Raw genomic sequence first — 14,380 nt, forward strand, 5'->3', positions numbered from 1 at the left:
CTGGCGCTCTATGCCCTTTGACTCAATTGTTTAAGTCTTCACCGTCTTTTCATCAAAGGCCAGTGAGAAAAACAGAAGATGACAAGTGTTTGTGATTTTATGATCAACTTAAGCAATTTACGATGAACATTTCTTTCATGGATGTTATCCAAGAAATGCCTGGGTTTGCTAAGTATTTGAAGGATCTCTTAACAAAGAAGAGGAAGCCATTGAAACACGACACTGTGGGTATCACTCATCGCGTCAGTGCTATTATTTCCAAGACCACGGTGCAAAAAAAGGAAGCTCCTGGAGCATTCACCATTCCATGCACTATAGGGCAGCAGGATTTTGCCAAGGTGTTGTGTGATAACGGGGCTAGCATAAATCTTATGCCCCTTGAGATTTTCAAGAGATCAGGATTAGGTTGCAGATGGCTAACAGGTCGATCAAAAGGCCAGTTGGGATAGTTGATGATGTTCTTTTTCAAATTGGGGAATTCCTACTGCTGGCAGATTTCGTGATTCTTGACTGTGCTGTTGATCAAGAAATTCCTATTATTCTGGGGAGACCTTTCCTTGCTACAAGGAGGGCTCTTATGGATTCAGAAAAGAATGAAATCTATTTCCGAGTTAACGATGAGGAGGTGACTTTTCACGCCAGCAAGGGTATGAAATTGCCTAGTCTTTATCAAAGTATTTCAGTCATTAATTCTTTTGATGTGGTGGATGAAGCGGTAGAATTCAAGATGGAGGAAAAATGCTTGGGTGAAGCATTATCGGCAATCTTGGTCAATTTTGATACAGAAGAAATGGAGGGATATATTGAGACGGTGAATTCACTCACCGGTCTGGGGTCTTACTCTTATGAGCCCAAGAAATTTTCTCTTGATTTAGAGAAACGAACAACTCCTCTAGCAAAACCGTCAATTATTGAGCCACCGAAGTTGGGGCTCAAGCAACTTCCATCCCATCTTAGATATGAGTTTCTTGGAGCAAATGCTACTCTCCCAGTTATTGTGTCATCACTTCTGAATGAGGGCCAAACTCAAAGACTCATCGCAGTTTTGAGCAAAGATTTGAGAGCTTTGGGTTGGACTATTTTAGACATCCAGGGGATTCCCTCCGGAATTTGTGAGCACCGAATTCAGTTGGAAGAGAAAAGTTCACCAAGTGTTGAGCATCAGAGAAGATTGAATCCGCCGATGCAAGAGGTGGTAAAGAAAGAGATTATTAAGTGGCTAGATGCTGGGGTGGTTTACCCGATTGCCAACAGTCCATGGGTAAGTCCAGTCCAATGTGTGCCAAAGAAAGGGGGCATCACGGTTGTCCCTAATTCTAAAAATAAGTTGATTCCTACAAGAGCTGTCACTGGTTGAAGAGTTTGTATGGACTACAGAAAGCTGAACACTACATCTTGCAAGGATCATTTCCCTATGTCTTTTATTGATCAAATTCTTGATTGGCTAGCTGGAAGGTCTTATTATTGTTTTTTGGATGGGTACTCAGGTTACAACCAAATCAACATTGCACTGGAAGACCAAGAAAAGACTACTTTCACTTGTCCCTATGGGACATTCGCTTTCAGACGAATGCCATTTGGTCTTTGCAATGCCCCAACTACTTTCCAACGATGCATGATGTCCATATTATCTAACATGGTTGAAAACTTTCTTGAAGTCTTCATGGATGACTTCTCTGTTGTGGGAGATTCATTCGATGAATGTTTAGACCATCTTGATCGGGTGCTACAAAGGTGTGAGGAGACAAACCTTGTTCTCAACCGGGAAAAGTGTCATTTTATGGTAAAGGAGGGAATTTTCATTGGCCATAAGATTTTCGAAAGAGGTATTGAGGTTGACCAAGCCAAAATCGATGTGATTTCAAAACTCCATCCACCCATCTCAGTAAAAGGGGTTCGGAGTTTCTTGGGGCACGCCGGATTCTATAGAAGATTTATCAAAGACATATCCAAAATTGCAAATCCAATGTGCAAACTCTTGGAAAAGGAGTCCAAATTCAACTTTGATAAGAAGTGCATCAAGGCTTTCGACGAGTTGAAGTTAAAATTGATCTCAGCCCCTATTGTTGTGTCCCTGAATTGGTTGTTGCCCTTTGAATTAATGTGTGATGCCAGTGGTCTTGCAATTGGCACTGTGCTTGGTCAGCGGCTCAACAAAATCTTGCACCCAATTTATTATGCAAGCAAAACACTAAACGGAGCTCAAATGAACTATACAGTAACAGAGCACGAGCTACTTGCTATTGTTTATGCCTTTGAAAAGTTTCGGGCTTATTTATTAGGTGCCAAGGTAGTGGTCCACACTGACCATGCTGACCTGCGATAATTAATGGCTAAAAAGGATGCTAAGACTCGGTTGATAAGATGGGTGTTGTTGCTACAAGAATTTGACTTTGAAGTCAAAGACCAAAAAAGGTCAGAAAATCAAGTGGCTGACCATCTCTCCAGACTTGAAGCAGCAGGGAGACCCATTGATGTGCTGGATATTGTTGACACTTTTCTGGATGAAAGAGTCTTGGCAGTCTCCAGTGATGTGGCACCATGGTATGCCGATATTGCCAATTATTTGGTAATTGGCATTGTTCCTGAAGATTTGAAGGCATATCCAAAGAGGAAATTCTTGAGAGATTGTCGATAATATTATTGGGATGAGCCTTACTTATTCAGGACTTCTGCAGACAATATGATTAGAAGATGTGTGGCTGAATCTAAGGTGATGGATTTTGAATGCTTGTTATGATTCTCCGGTTGGTGGGCATCACAGTGGAAATAGAACTGCAGCCAAGGTGCTAGAGTGTGGCTACTGTTGGCCAGCCATCTATCGTGATGCGAATATGTTGGCACGTTCTTGTGATAAATGCCAGCGCCAGGGCATAATAGGTCGGAAGCATGAAACACTGATGAATTTTGTGCTTGAGGTGGAGCTCTTTGATATGTAGGGCATTGATTTTATGGGGCCCTTTGTGAGCTCATATGGCCTGAAATATATTCTTGTTGCAGTGGATTATGTCTCCAAGTGGGTGGAGGCGGTGGCCTTGCCTAACAATGATGGTAGGAGAGTCATTGCCTTTCTAAAAAGTAACATCTTTACTAGATTTGGCACTCATAGAGCTATTATTAGTGATGGTGGTTCTCATTTCTACAACAAACCATTCGCTGATCTTCTTGAAAAATAAGGCGTGCATCACAGGGTTGCCACTATATATTATCCTCAGACGAGTGGTCAGGTTGAAGTCTCCAACAGAGAGATAAAGAGCATCTTGGCAAAGACGGTCAATATGAATCGCACTGACTGGTCCAAAAAGTTGGATGATGCTCTATGGGCATATCGCACAGCGTTCAAAACGCCTATCGGGACTTCATCGTATAAGTTGTTATTTGGGAAGGCGTGTAATTTGCCTATTGAGCTTGATCATAAGGCCCTTTGGGCATTGAAAAAGCTGAACATAGATTGGCATGAAGCAACCAAGCTGAGGTTGTTTCAAATCAACGAGATGGATGATTTTAGGTACAATGCCTATAAAAGTGCAACATTGTACAAGGAAAAGATAAAATACTATCATGGCTCGAAGATCCTCAAAAGGGATTTTTAACCGAAGGACTTGGTCTTGTTGTACAATTCGCTCCTAAAGTTTTTTTCGGGCAAGCTAAAGTCTCGATGGTCCGGTCCGTTTGAAATTGTAAGTGTTTCCCCAAATGGAAGTGTCATTGAGGTGAAAACCGAGGATGGCACTCGGACTTTAAAAGTGAATGCACAAAGAGTGAAGCACTATCATTGATGCATTGATGATGGTAAAGTGGTTGATCGGTATCATTTGAAATACGGTTCCTGAACTGGAAGTTAAGGTATCACGTCGAGCCGTGACGTTAAACCAAGCGCTGTGTGGGAGGCAACCCACATTTACTGCTTTATGAGTACTTTAAATATCGTATTTCCTTTGTTTTCTTTTATGTTTTTGGTGTTTGTTGATGTGTTAGGATTCTGATGATAGAAGAGGCAAAAAGAAAGTAAGTGCTGAAGTTCGCAATGAAAGGACGCTCCATGTTACGCCCCGTAACTCATGTTACGGTCCGTATAATGGAGCGTAACAAGATGAAAAAAAGTCATAAATCACTGAAGGGTGCGGGGCAGGTGTTACGGTCTGAGTTACCGACCGTCGATGCGCGTTACGCACCATAACACATGAGCGTAACCTTGACAGAAATCTGGGCAACCACTAGAAAATTTGCACCCGTTACGCCAGGTAATACGGACCGTAACACGAGTTATGGTCCGTCGGCTTTATTGCCATGTCATTAATGAATCATGAAAACAAGGTCGTTTGGGTAGACCGTAACACGAGTTACGGCTCGTACCTTGGGTTACGGTCTGTAACCCCAAGCGTAATGGTCGGGAACGTTTAAATACATCACCCGACGGTTACATTCCAAATTCAAACAACACAAAGAAAAACGGTTCCCTCTTTTTAACTCCCCCTCTCCCTCATAACCCTCCTCATCCTCTCTCCCTAACCATCTCTTCCCTATTACCCTACCATCGCTGTTGATTTGTTATCGTGAAGTCCATTGCTGTTTCGGTTTAATCGCTAGTTTTTCATCCAAATTTTCGTCCACGATCAGGTATGACAATGTGTTGACTCTCTCTAGTCTTCCATCTATCGATAGGATTGGTATGATCTTCCATGATTAAATTTGTACACCATGCCATGTACTTCTGATTTTGAATGGTTTTGAATTCCCATAGATTATTGAGCAGGAATTGAAAAGGTGGGGGTTGGGTTTGGTATGATTGCTGTTTGAAGGACTCGTGGGCATAGGGACATTGTTTCCTACTGAGTAGGAGGGCATCCCGATTGAAAGTTTCACTTGTGAATCTAGTAAATTGGTTTGCCCGCCAACTGTTCGACAAAATGTTTCAAAGAAAACTTTGGAGAACCGGGTGAAGTTTGTGTAACCCGAGGTATGTGAGGGGACCAACTGGTGTTTTATACCATACCCCAAGGATCGTAAGGTTGAAAATCTTAGCCTCGTGCTTAAACGAAAGAATTTGGCTACGTTGAGGCATCTGTTGAATTGCTGCCCGACACTCAGTGTTCCGAGCCGTAACATGTGTTACGGACCGTAACACCCATGATTTCCATAAAAACTTTCTGGAAATTTGGGTCACGTTACGGTCAGGTGTTACGGACCGTAACATGTTTGACGGTCCATAACATCATACAGTAACACCTATGATTTCCATAAAACTTTCTGGAAATTTGGGTCACGTTACGGTAAGCTGTTACGGACCGTGACACGTATGACGGTCCGTCGAACGTGTTACGGTCCCTATGTTATAAATGAACAAAAAGAGTTACGGTTGAAGATATGGCCCGTAACACCATAGATGGTCCGTTGACCGTGTTACGGTGCATGAGCTAATTGAAGTCCTGAACTTCAACCAATAAGTTTTATAATTGAAAAGCTTCTTGTGTATCATAGCTAACTTTGCCTTCAACAGGTATGGGTAACCCAAGGCAAGAAAAGAAGGTTGCACCCAAGGTTGCCGGCAGAGGAAAAGGTCGCGGTGCAAGCAAAGTAACCTCACGGTTATGCAATGAAGATCAACTCAAAGACACATGGGCTATAAAGAAGCCTGTTGCACCTAGCAGGCCAGCCTCACCATCCGAAAGTTCCTCCTCGTCTAATGAGGAGGGTTCTTCTAGTTCGTTGAGCCATAGTAAACCCAGGGAGGCTGTCACACCACCATACCGGCCACACCCACCCGTTAGATAGCCTACTGCGGGAGAGCGCGAACAGGAAAGAAGAGAGACTGACATACGGATGAGGGTTGTTTATAAGCAGGACCTCCGGTTTTCTGTGGAGGGGTCTGAAGAATTGTAAAACAAAGGGTGTGAGCTAGCAAAGCATGAGGGGCAGGGCCCGAAAAGAAGTATTTTCGAGGAACGGAACGTCAGCTTCGATGGTCTCGATAGGTATCCGGGCATACGTGACACTCTCCGCTTCCACAAGTTGGAGTTTTTGAAAAACCCTGTGGGGTCCTACATCCCGGCTCTTGTTCGGGAATTTTATGCTTCGTATGGGGCTTCTGTATTCAAAGCACAGAAAAAGTGCAGTGCGCAACTCAAGTGCCGGCCATGAAAGAGGTAGTAGTGGGCAAAAAGAAGAATTGATGTTTCTCCAATGGCCATCAATAAAGTACTATTCAGGGAGGATTATAATGCACCTACAACGGCGGAAGAAGGAGAGTTTGTCTATAAAATTGCACAGAAAGATATAGTCCCGATCAGAAAATGGGTGGCCTCAGTGATTGCACGGTCGGTAGATCCCGAATAGGCAATAATGCCAAAATTGACAGCCACTACGAGGATTTGGAAAAATACCCTCACACCTGAGGCAAAGTTTTGATGGCAGATTGTTCTGTTCCGCATCCATCCTACCCAGGCAGATAATTATTTGACCCCGGAAGGAGCTGTTCTTGCGGCTGCCCTTATGTCGAGGTATAAGATCAACATCGGAAGACTGGTAGCCGCAGATCTCCGGGAGAGAGCCACACAACTAGCCACTTCCCTGATTTATCCATGTTTGCTCACGCTCCTATGCTTGCGAGCGGGACCAGAACCCCTCCCCTTTATCAACCACAGTGCGATCGCCAGGAGTATCTATGACATCACAAAGGGCAGAGATGATATGTTGGGCCAAGGTACAATGCCATCAGCCTCGACTTCTGATGTGCCGGAGGGGTCAACGGGGACAGATGTTTTACCTTTATCTATTATGAGTGCTGGGGCAACTGATGCGGGTCAGCCCACAGATTCTGAGGCTCCACCGGCTGACTATGCTCTACAGCCCATGCTCTACAGCCCATGCCAACTCCAGCTCCACCTACTTCGGGTGGTCCCACCTCTTCCACTGGAGCGAGCCCAGCACCGGCTCAGCCCATACCGGGAGTCCCACCCGAACTTGCGAGAAAGATGATTTTCAACAGAGAAAATTTTGGGGTAGTGGTCCTACAAGCAGATAGAACAGATAGGCAGGTCAAGCAGATCATGACCGAGCTGAAGTTGTACACAAAAAAGGCTATTGATGCAACTTTAAGGCCGATAAAAGAGCAGATGGTTGATTACCACCTACAGATCCACTCTCGGATAGATGGTATTAAGAACAGAATGAAGGAGCTGACTAAGACACACCCCGTTGTGGAATTGGGGACTGTTTGGAGTGAGTTGCGAATACTAAAGGATGATGTGTAGAAATTAAAGGCATAGGAAGTGGCTGCGGTGACGGACCAGATTTCGAAAGTACACATAGAGCTAGTACAGATCTTGTATCAGCCGGTTAAGAGTTTACTTGGGGATGATGAGATTGAGGAAACGGTCGATGAGGAGCATGATGAGGAGTTGGAGGAGGATACCCACTCTTCGGCTAAAGGGAAGCGCAAGAGAGTCGCGCTCGATGATGAAAACCTTGATTCCATTCTCAAGAGTCTTGATCCGTTTGATGCCATGCGCCTACAGAATGAGGAGGAGGAGCGGAGAACATTGAAGAAGATCCGACATGAGTCCCGGCTGAGTTCTGACACCACTGGAGCGACTTCTAGCTCAGCCCATCCCATTCAGCCGGCTCACCATACTTCTGCTCCACCGACTGAGACTGGGACTGCTAGTGTTGGCAAGCTTGATACGGTGTCCCCGACTGAGCACACCACTATTGCCCCTACCTCCGAGGTTATCCAACCTCATGATGATGCAGCAGATCCAAGCGCCTAGTGCGCTTCAGGGTGGCCCTACATTCTATTAATGGATTTTATGGATGCCTTGAGGGCAATGCATGTTTCTAGGTTGGGGGTGTAGGGTAATTGTTGTTATTGTTGGTATTGTTTTGGTATCGGATATTGTTTTTGTTTTTGTTGGTATTGTTTTGGTATCGGATATTATTTTTGTTTTTGTTGGTATTGTTTTTATCTTAAATTGTGATATTAAGTATGTGTTTAGGACCCTTCTCGACCGTTCTTTGCCATGTGTTCTTTTCCCGAGGAGTGTTATTTTATGTTTAACCTGGCATGTTTAGGCTGTTTAGTTAAAAGTAAAGTAAGGATGACTTAAGTGGTGGTGGTCCATGTTTTTTAGCATATCTAAAACGGTTTTACAAGTCAATGATATCCCTCCGAAAAATAATTTGTGATGTACATCAAGAATGGGTTGTTGATATTGACATGTATGGTTCTTTTAATGACATTGCAAGTAAAGGGTGTCCATGTGTGTGAAATCTTCAAACGGAAGTCAAGTCAGAGTATTAAAACAATCCTTATGCCATTGTGTTGTGAGTTCTTAGTTTCTATTTGTGTATGATGCTTGTAATCTAGAACTTTCCCGATTGGTCGTGCGTGAATTCTAAGGAGAATTTGATTGTGAAGTGATCTTAGGCCTTCTTTGTATTGACTCCAGACCCTTTTTATCTTAAATGAGCCTAGCCTGTACAGAAAATGATCCCTAGTCTCCCATTTTGAGCCTATAGACTTTTTCTTTGATTAGCCGTTAACTAACCTCCACCCCTTCTGTGAATACACCCATTTGGCACCAAGTCCCTCCTTGACACTTAAGAATGACAAAAGAGGCTAAAAGCCTAAGTTGGGGGTGATAAGCGAAAGATGCGGAAAATGAGGCTAAAATCCTAAGTTGGGGGTGATAAGCGAAAGATGCGGAAAATGAGGCTAAAAGCCTAAGTTGGGGGTGATAAGTGAAAGATGCGAAAAATGAGGCCAAAGGCCTGTTGGGGGTGATCGTGAGTATTGCGGAGCATGATTCAGTGTGGTTAGAGTAGATTAAAAGAAATGGTGTGTATATACAGATATATATATGTATGTAGCTATATAAGTCCTAAATAAATCCGCGCCGGAGCAGTAGGGTCAACAACAAAAGGAAGAAAGGTGAATGAAGTCAAAATGTAGTGTCAAGGAGGGTAAGTCACCACTATCCAAATATTTATCCTACCCGTCCCTAATCCAATGTTACAAGCCGCAAAAGTCTTAATGTGATCACAGTCGAATTGTTCAAAGTTGAAGGCATTGAAAATAAAGGAAAGCCTATGGTATGTGCAAGTATGGTATGAAAATTTCTTTGTGAGTGTGAGTGTCCTTCTGTCTCTTTAGTCTCTTGTCCCATTTATTTTGTAAATATGTGTGTTGGGACATTCTTTGGTCTATGTGAGGGCGTAAGGATTGTAGATTGCGAAGTAACTGGCTTTACGGAAGTTGAAGTTCATGTGCATAGAGACTCCCATACTATGATTGTGTCATTAATTGAGGTTGCATAGTGAATTGCAATTATTCTAAAGTGTGTGTCTTGTGTCACAAATAGGACGTGGATAAGAGCCCAATATTTTTCTTGGATTGAAGAGCCTGTGCTAGAAATACATGCCAAAACCACCGTAGGCATTCTTATTTTGCTAGATGTCGTGTGTTAGTAGTGAGTCTTGTTGTAGTTCCTTGAGGACAAGCAAAAGCTTAAGTTGGGGGAATTGATGTGCCGTGAATTTCGGCACATTTTATGCCTTTTTCACTAGAAGTGTTGCTTGTTTTTAAGTGTTTTTACGTCGTTTCTTATGTGATTTTGGTGTTTTGTAGGGTTGGTTGACTAAGGAACGGAAATGATAAGAAATGTTGAAAAACGGACAACTTGGAGCAAAAGGACGGTCTGTAACTCGCGTTACGGACCGTAACGTGATCCGTACCCTGAGAGGAAGATCCAGATACGTGCCGCTCAAAAGGACGGTCCGTAACTCATGTTACGGGCCGTAACGTGTACCGTAATCTGAAGGAAATTTCCAGTGAGAAGCCTAAGTATTGTCACATGTTACGCCCAGAAGGACGGTCCGTAACGCAGGTTACGAGGCGTAACGTCATGGCGTAATGCATTGGCCACTGAGCACTGAAGCCATGATCCGCTGGAAGATACGGACCTTAACCTGTGTTACGGTCCGTCACAAGGAGCCGTAACGGTTGAGCAAATATCAAGCTGACAAAGGACGGAACCGATGGACGGACCGTAACTTGTGTTACGGTCCGTAACGATGCCGCGAAGGGTGTTTCTGTCCAGAACTTTGGCGCGATTTTTGGCCCTATAAATACTTAAAGTTAAGTTTTTAACATTCATTCTGATCTTTTGGGAGCATTAACTTTAAGCCTTGGATATTTGTGAAGTGGTTGGAGCATTTAAAGCACCAACTTCACCCTCATTCCACATTGTATTAGCATTGTAAGTACATTATGTTAACTTTTAAGCTTTCTTTGTTAACCAAAATGATAAGTAGCTAATTTTAATTCTAAGGTTGTGGATCCCATAATGGGTATTATTTGAATGGGTTTCTACTATTGATATATGCACAATGGTTGTTGGCATTTATTCTATCTTTGTGCTTTAGCATTGGGTAATGATTGCAAGCATTAGCCTACTTTTCTTGAGAAAGAGAGTTAGTATTGGTAAGATTGAATAACAATGACTCGGGGCGTTAACCCTCGTTTAATAGACTAACTTAGGTATAAGAACAAGTCTAATTTGCACTATTGGTCGCTCTTCGAGTTCAACTCTTTCGCATTTGGAAAATTCATAAAGAGGAAATACGGCCTAACTGTCGGGAAACATTGGGAAGTCCTTAAGAGATCAAGTGCATACTCTTAGAACAACCATTAGAAGTATGTCACATTGAAACCTGAAGCATAATATCTAATCAAAGCTGGGAACACAACCTTAGTCTCTCTCTCGCATTAATTACAATTCAAGTCAAAGTATTCGTTTACATTACACAACAAATATTTCAAACTATTCGGAATATGATTAAAGCCTTTAAAGACTAGTATCGCATACAATTAGTACCCTTTTCTCTCCATATTCCCTGTGGGATTCGACCCCAACCTTGTTTGGGTTATTACATTTGACAACGACCGCTTTACGCCACTCATAAGTGTAATTTTAGTGTATCACCTGGCCAATCGATCCAACATCTGATCCATGAAAGGTAAAGGGAAGTGATCTTTTCTGGTTGCAGTGTTCAGCTTTTGGTAGCCAATACAAATACGCCAACCAGTGACCGTTCTCTGAGGTACCAGCTCATCCTTCTTATTCTTCAAAACAATCATGCCCCTCTTTTTTCGGGACACATTGAACAGGACTCACATATTTGCTATCAGAGATAGGGTAAATAATGCAGCAGTCAAGCCACTTGATCACTTCTTTCTTCACCACCTCTTTCATAATTGAGTTCAACCTTCTCTGAATTACAACAACGGGCTTACTATCATCTTTCAACAATATCTTATGCATACAAAATGAGTTGTTAATGCCTTGGATGTCAGCTATAGTCCATCTAAGGGCTCGTATTCTATCTCTCAGCTCTCGCAACACATGTCCAGCCTGCACATCTGATAAATAACCCGAGATCATTACGGGCAGTGTGTTAACGCTGCCCAAGAAAGCATACTGCAGATGAGATGGTTATGGCTTCGGCTTAAGAACAGGGGCCTCCTCAATAGATGGTTTTGGCCTCTTCCACGATTCTGGTCTTTCTAACTCTTCGAATGATGTATTGGCTCGTAAATATGCACAAGAAGTGTCAAGAATGTGAAGGCACTCCTCGACTATTTCATCTTCCATCAAGTCCTCACCATATACCAATGACATCTCCAGAGGATCTCGAGAAGCTAGAAAGTGATCTAGTTCTGCATTCGTTAGCTCGGGCTCCACCACAGTGATTATTTAAATTCTTCATAATGGGGCGGTAGCCTGGTTGCTTCAAATACATCAAAAGTAGCCTCTTGCCCATCGACTGTCATGGACATCTTCCCATCTCTGATTTGGATAACCGCATCAACAGTAGCTAAGAATCTCCTTCCTATGATGAGAGAGACATTCTTATCAGCCTCATAATCAAGAATGATGAAAACAACTGGCAGAATGAATGGAACCACTTTAACAAGAACATCTTCAATTATGCCATCGAGATATGCTAGAGATCTATCCACTAACTGCAAAGTGACTGTTTTTAACCTTGGCTCACCCAACCCCAACGTTTGGAACACAGAGGTGGGCATCAAATTAATACTAGCACGCAAATCAGACAATACTAGCCCAACCTCAATGTTACCAATGGTGATAGAGACAGTGAAGCTTCCCGAATCTTTCAGCTTTGGTGAAATGTTGCTCCTCACTCTAGAACCACACTCTTCAGCAAGTACTACAGTCTCAAATCCTGTCCAGTGCCTCTTATCTGCAACAATATCCTTGATGTACTTAGCATATTTTGGAACCTCCTACAAGAGATCCACCAAACTCTGCATCTCACTTATAACTTGTTGATTTTGTTACTGCATCTCACTCATAGCTTTCTGATTTAACTGCTTGATCACCAGCTGTTGAGCCAATAATTGCTTCATCGTATCTTTCATAGTATTGTTGCCAGTCTGCTAAGCCTAAGGCTTCTGATAATAGTTCTGCTTGTCAATGTTTTGCTTCCCAAAGTGAGGATTATAATTATTTCTGAAGTAATTTTCATAATTTCCACCACCACAATTGTACTGCCCCACATAATAAACTGATTCTGGATTCATAGGACTATTAGAATAATCATGAAGCTCACAACAATGTTGATTCTGGCATGACGCACAAGTACAATTCTATCTTCTTGAATATGCCATTTAAAAGAGAAAAGTTCCTTTTCACGTCTTATCTTCGTAAATCTCAAAGTTTGTACCTGTGCAAAGTCAATTACAATATTGAATCTTTATATTAGAACGTATAATTGATGAGATGAAAGGGAAGATTAAAGCACCACTAATAAACCTTGATTGAAGTTAATGATATTAGGTTGATTGAGTAACCAGAATTGCAGGATTCATCGGTAAAAACATTTAGCTCATGCTAATTTATATTATCTATAATTGATGCAAAACTTCGTAACATATTTGAAACTAACGTCTCTTGTATTTGGATTCAAAACAATGCTGTCCATAATTGTTTATATTCTTGATGGTAGAGATTTTAGAACCATCGATGATAGGTTGAGCCGATCCCGGAAGAATATTATTTTTATCGCTATAAGGCATAAGTAGTGAAAGAAGTAGACCTATGAAGAGAAAATGAAACGCTATCCCTCCTACTTATGATTCAACTCTCTCTCTCTCTCTCTCTCTCTCTCTCTCTCTCTCTCTCTCTCTATATATATATATATATATATATATATATATATATATATATATATATATATTGGTAGTGTACCACTTTAGATTCCATTATTAAGTGATGAAGTTAATTTTCAGTTTTTCCTCTCTCCATCGTAAAGGCTTTTAACGGTTATGGCTAATACACCCAAATCACACCTTTAAAATAGGAGTAAGCGGTCGTTGTCAAATATAGAACCCAACAAGATTGGGGTCAAATCCCACAGAGAATACAATGAATAAATAAACTCGTTAAGTGTAACGCTTGACTAATAGTCTATATTTCTAGAGACGGAAGTGTACAAAAGGTTTGGTTTTAATATTTTTCATGATCATTGGTAAGAGAATGCTTGATTTTCGATTAACAATTACCAAAGACACTAAGGTTGTGGTTTCAATGGAAAGTAATGCAACTGGGTATTGATCCAACTCCTTTATATGTGTGAATGCAATTAAATATGGGATACACAAGTTTATCAAAAGTTTCCCAACCAAATTGATAAGTATCATTACTAAGCTTTCTCAAGCCTTATAATGTGGAAAATATGAACACCCATTTGATCTCAAGTAACTTTCCCATCTCTAGCTCAAGTTATTAGATGAGGTTTATAAGCCTCAAATCCTTGTTATTTACTCTTTTCCTAACTTTCTCTTTCTTTCTCAAGCAAAGGAAAAACAACTAGGCACAAATAATATTGTACACCATTAAATGACATTAAAGGTTAAAGAGTAAATAGAAAAGCATCTTTACACATAAATGGAGAATGAATACAAAACCCAATAATATAACTAACATATTTGGTCCCACAACCTTAGATAAATGGTTTAGCTACTCATATTCATTAAATAGAAAGTAGTAGCAAAGAGAATATTCATAAGCTTACAATAATGTTAATCGAGAAGATTACAAAAAGATGGAGAATCTTCTCAAAAGCTTCCACAATAAATGATATTCAAAGCTCTCTCTATGCTAAAAGACAACTGAAAAGTGAAAAGTGGGGAATATTCAATAATGTGCACAGAGCACCAGGTACAAGTATTTATATAGGGAGGACAAAAACTCAAATTTGGACAAGTTTACGACTTGCAACCCAAGTTTGCGGTCGCAACTTGAGTTTGCAACCGCAAAACACTCAGTAATTCTTCTCAGTCCTTCTGAAGATGCGG

The 14,380-nt window shown here is 41.5% G+C and overlaps 1 protein-coding gene across 1 annotated transcript; it reads right to left on the reverse strand.

Annotated features, from left to right (window-relative positions):
- Positions 1-11,749: 11,749 nt before the first annotated feature.
- Positions 11,750-12,430, reverse strand: LOC132639532 (uncharacterized). The gene is made up of 2 exons (XM_060355975.1): positions 12,404-12,430; positions 11,750-12,307 (listed from the first exon to the last, which is right to left on the reverse strand). Exons 1-2 carry the CDS (start codon positions 12,428-12,430, stop codon positions 11,750-11,752), a joined length of 585 nt encoding a protein of 194 aa, XP_060211958.1.
- Positions 12,431-14,380: the final 1,950 nt, after the last annotated feature.

This window comes from Lycium barbarum, chromosome 5 (genome assembly GCF_019175385.1).
Source record: "Lycium barbarum isolate Lr01 chromosome 5, ASM1917538v2, whole genome shotgun sequence".
In the NCBI taxonomy this organism is placed as follows: Eukaryota; Viridiplantae; Streptophyta; class Magnoliopsida; order Solanales; family Solanaceae; genus Lycium; species Lycium barbarum.

What these genes read in the sequence shown, in the direction of transcription:
- LOC132639532 (XM_060355975.1), bottom strand. Translation starts at nt 12,430, where the DNA reads ATGAAGCAATTATTGGCTCAACAGCTG. An exon ending in AATTATTGGCTCAACAGCTG is followed by an intron (nt 12,308 to 12,403) that starts GTGATCAAGCAG and finishes GATCTCTTGTAG; the next exon opens with GAGGTTCCAAAATATGCTAA.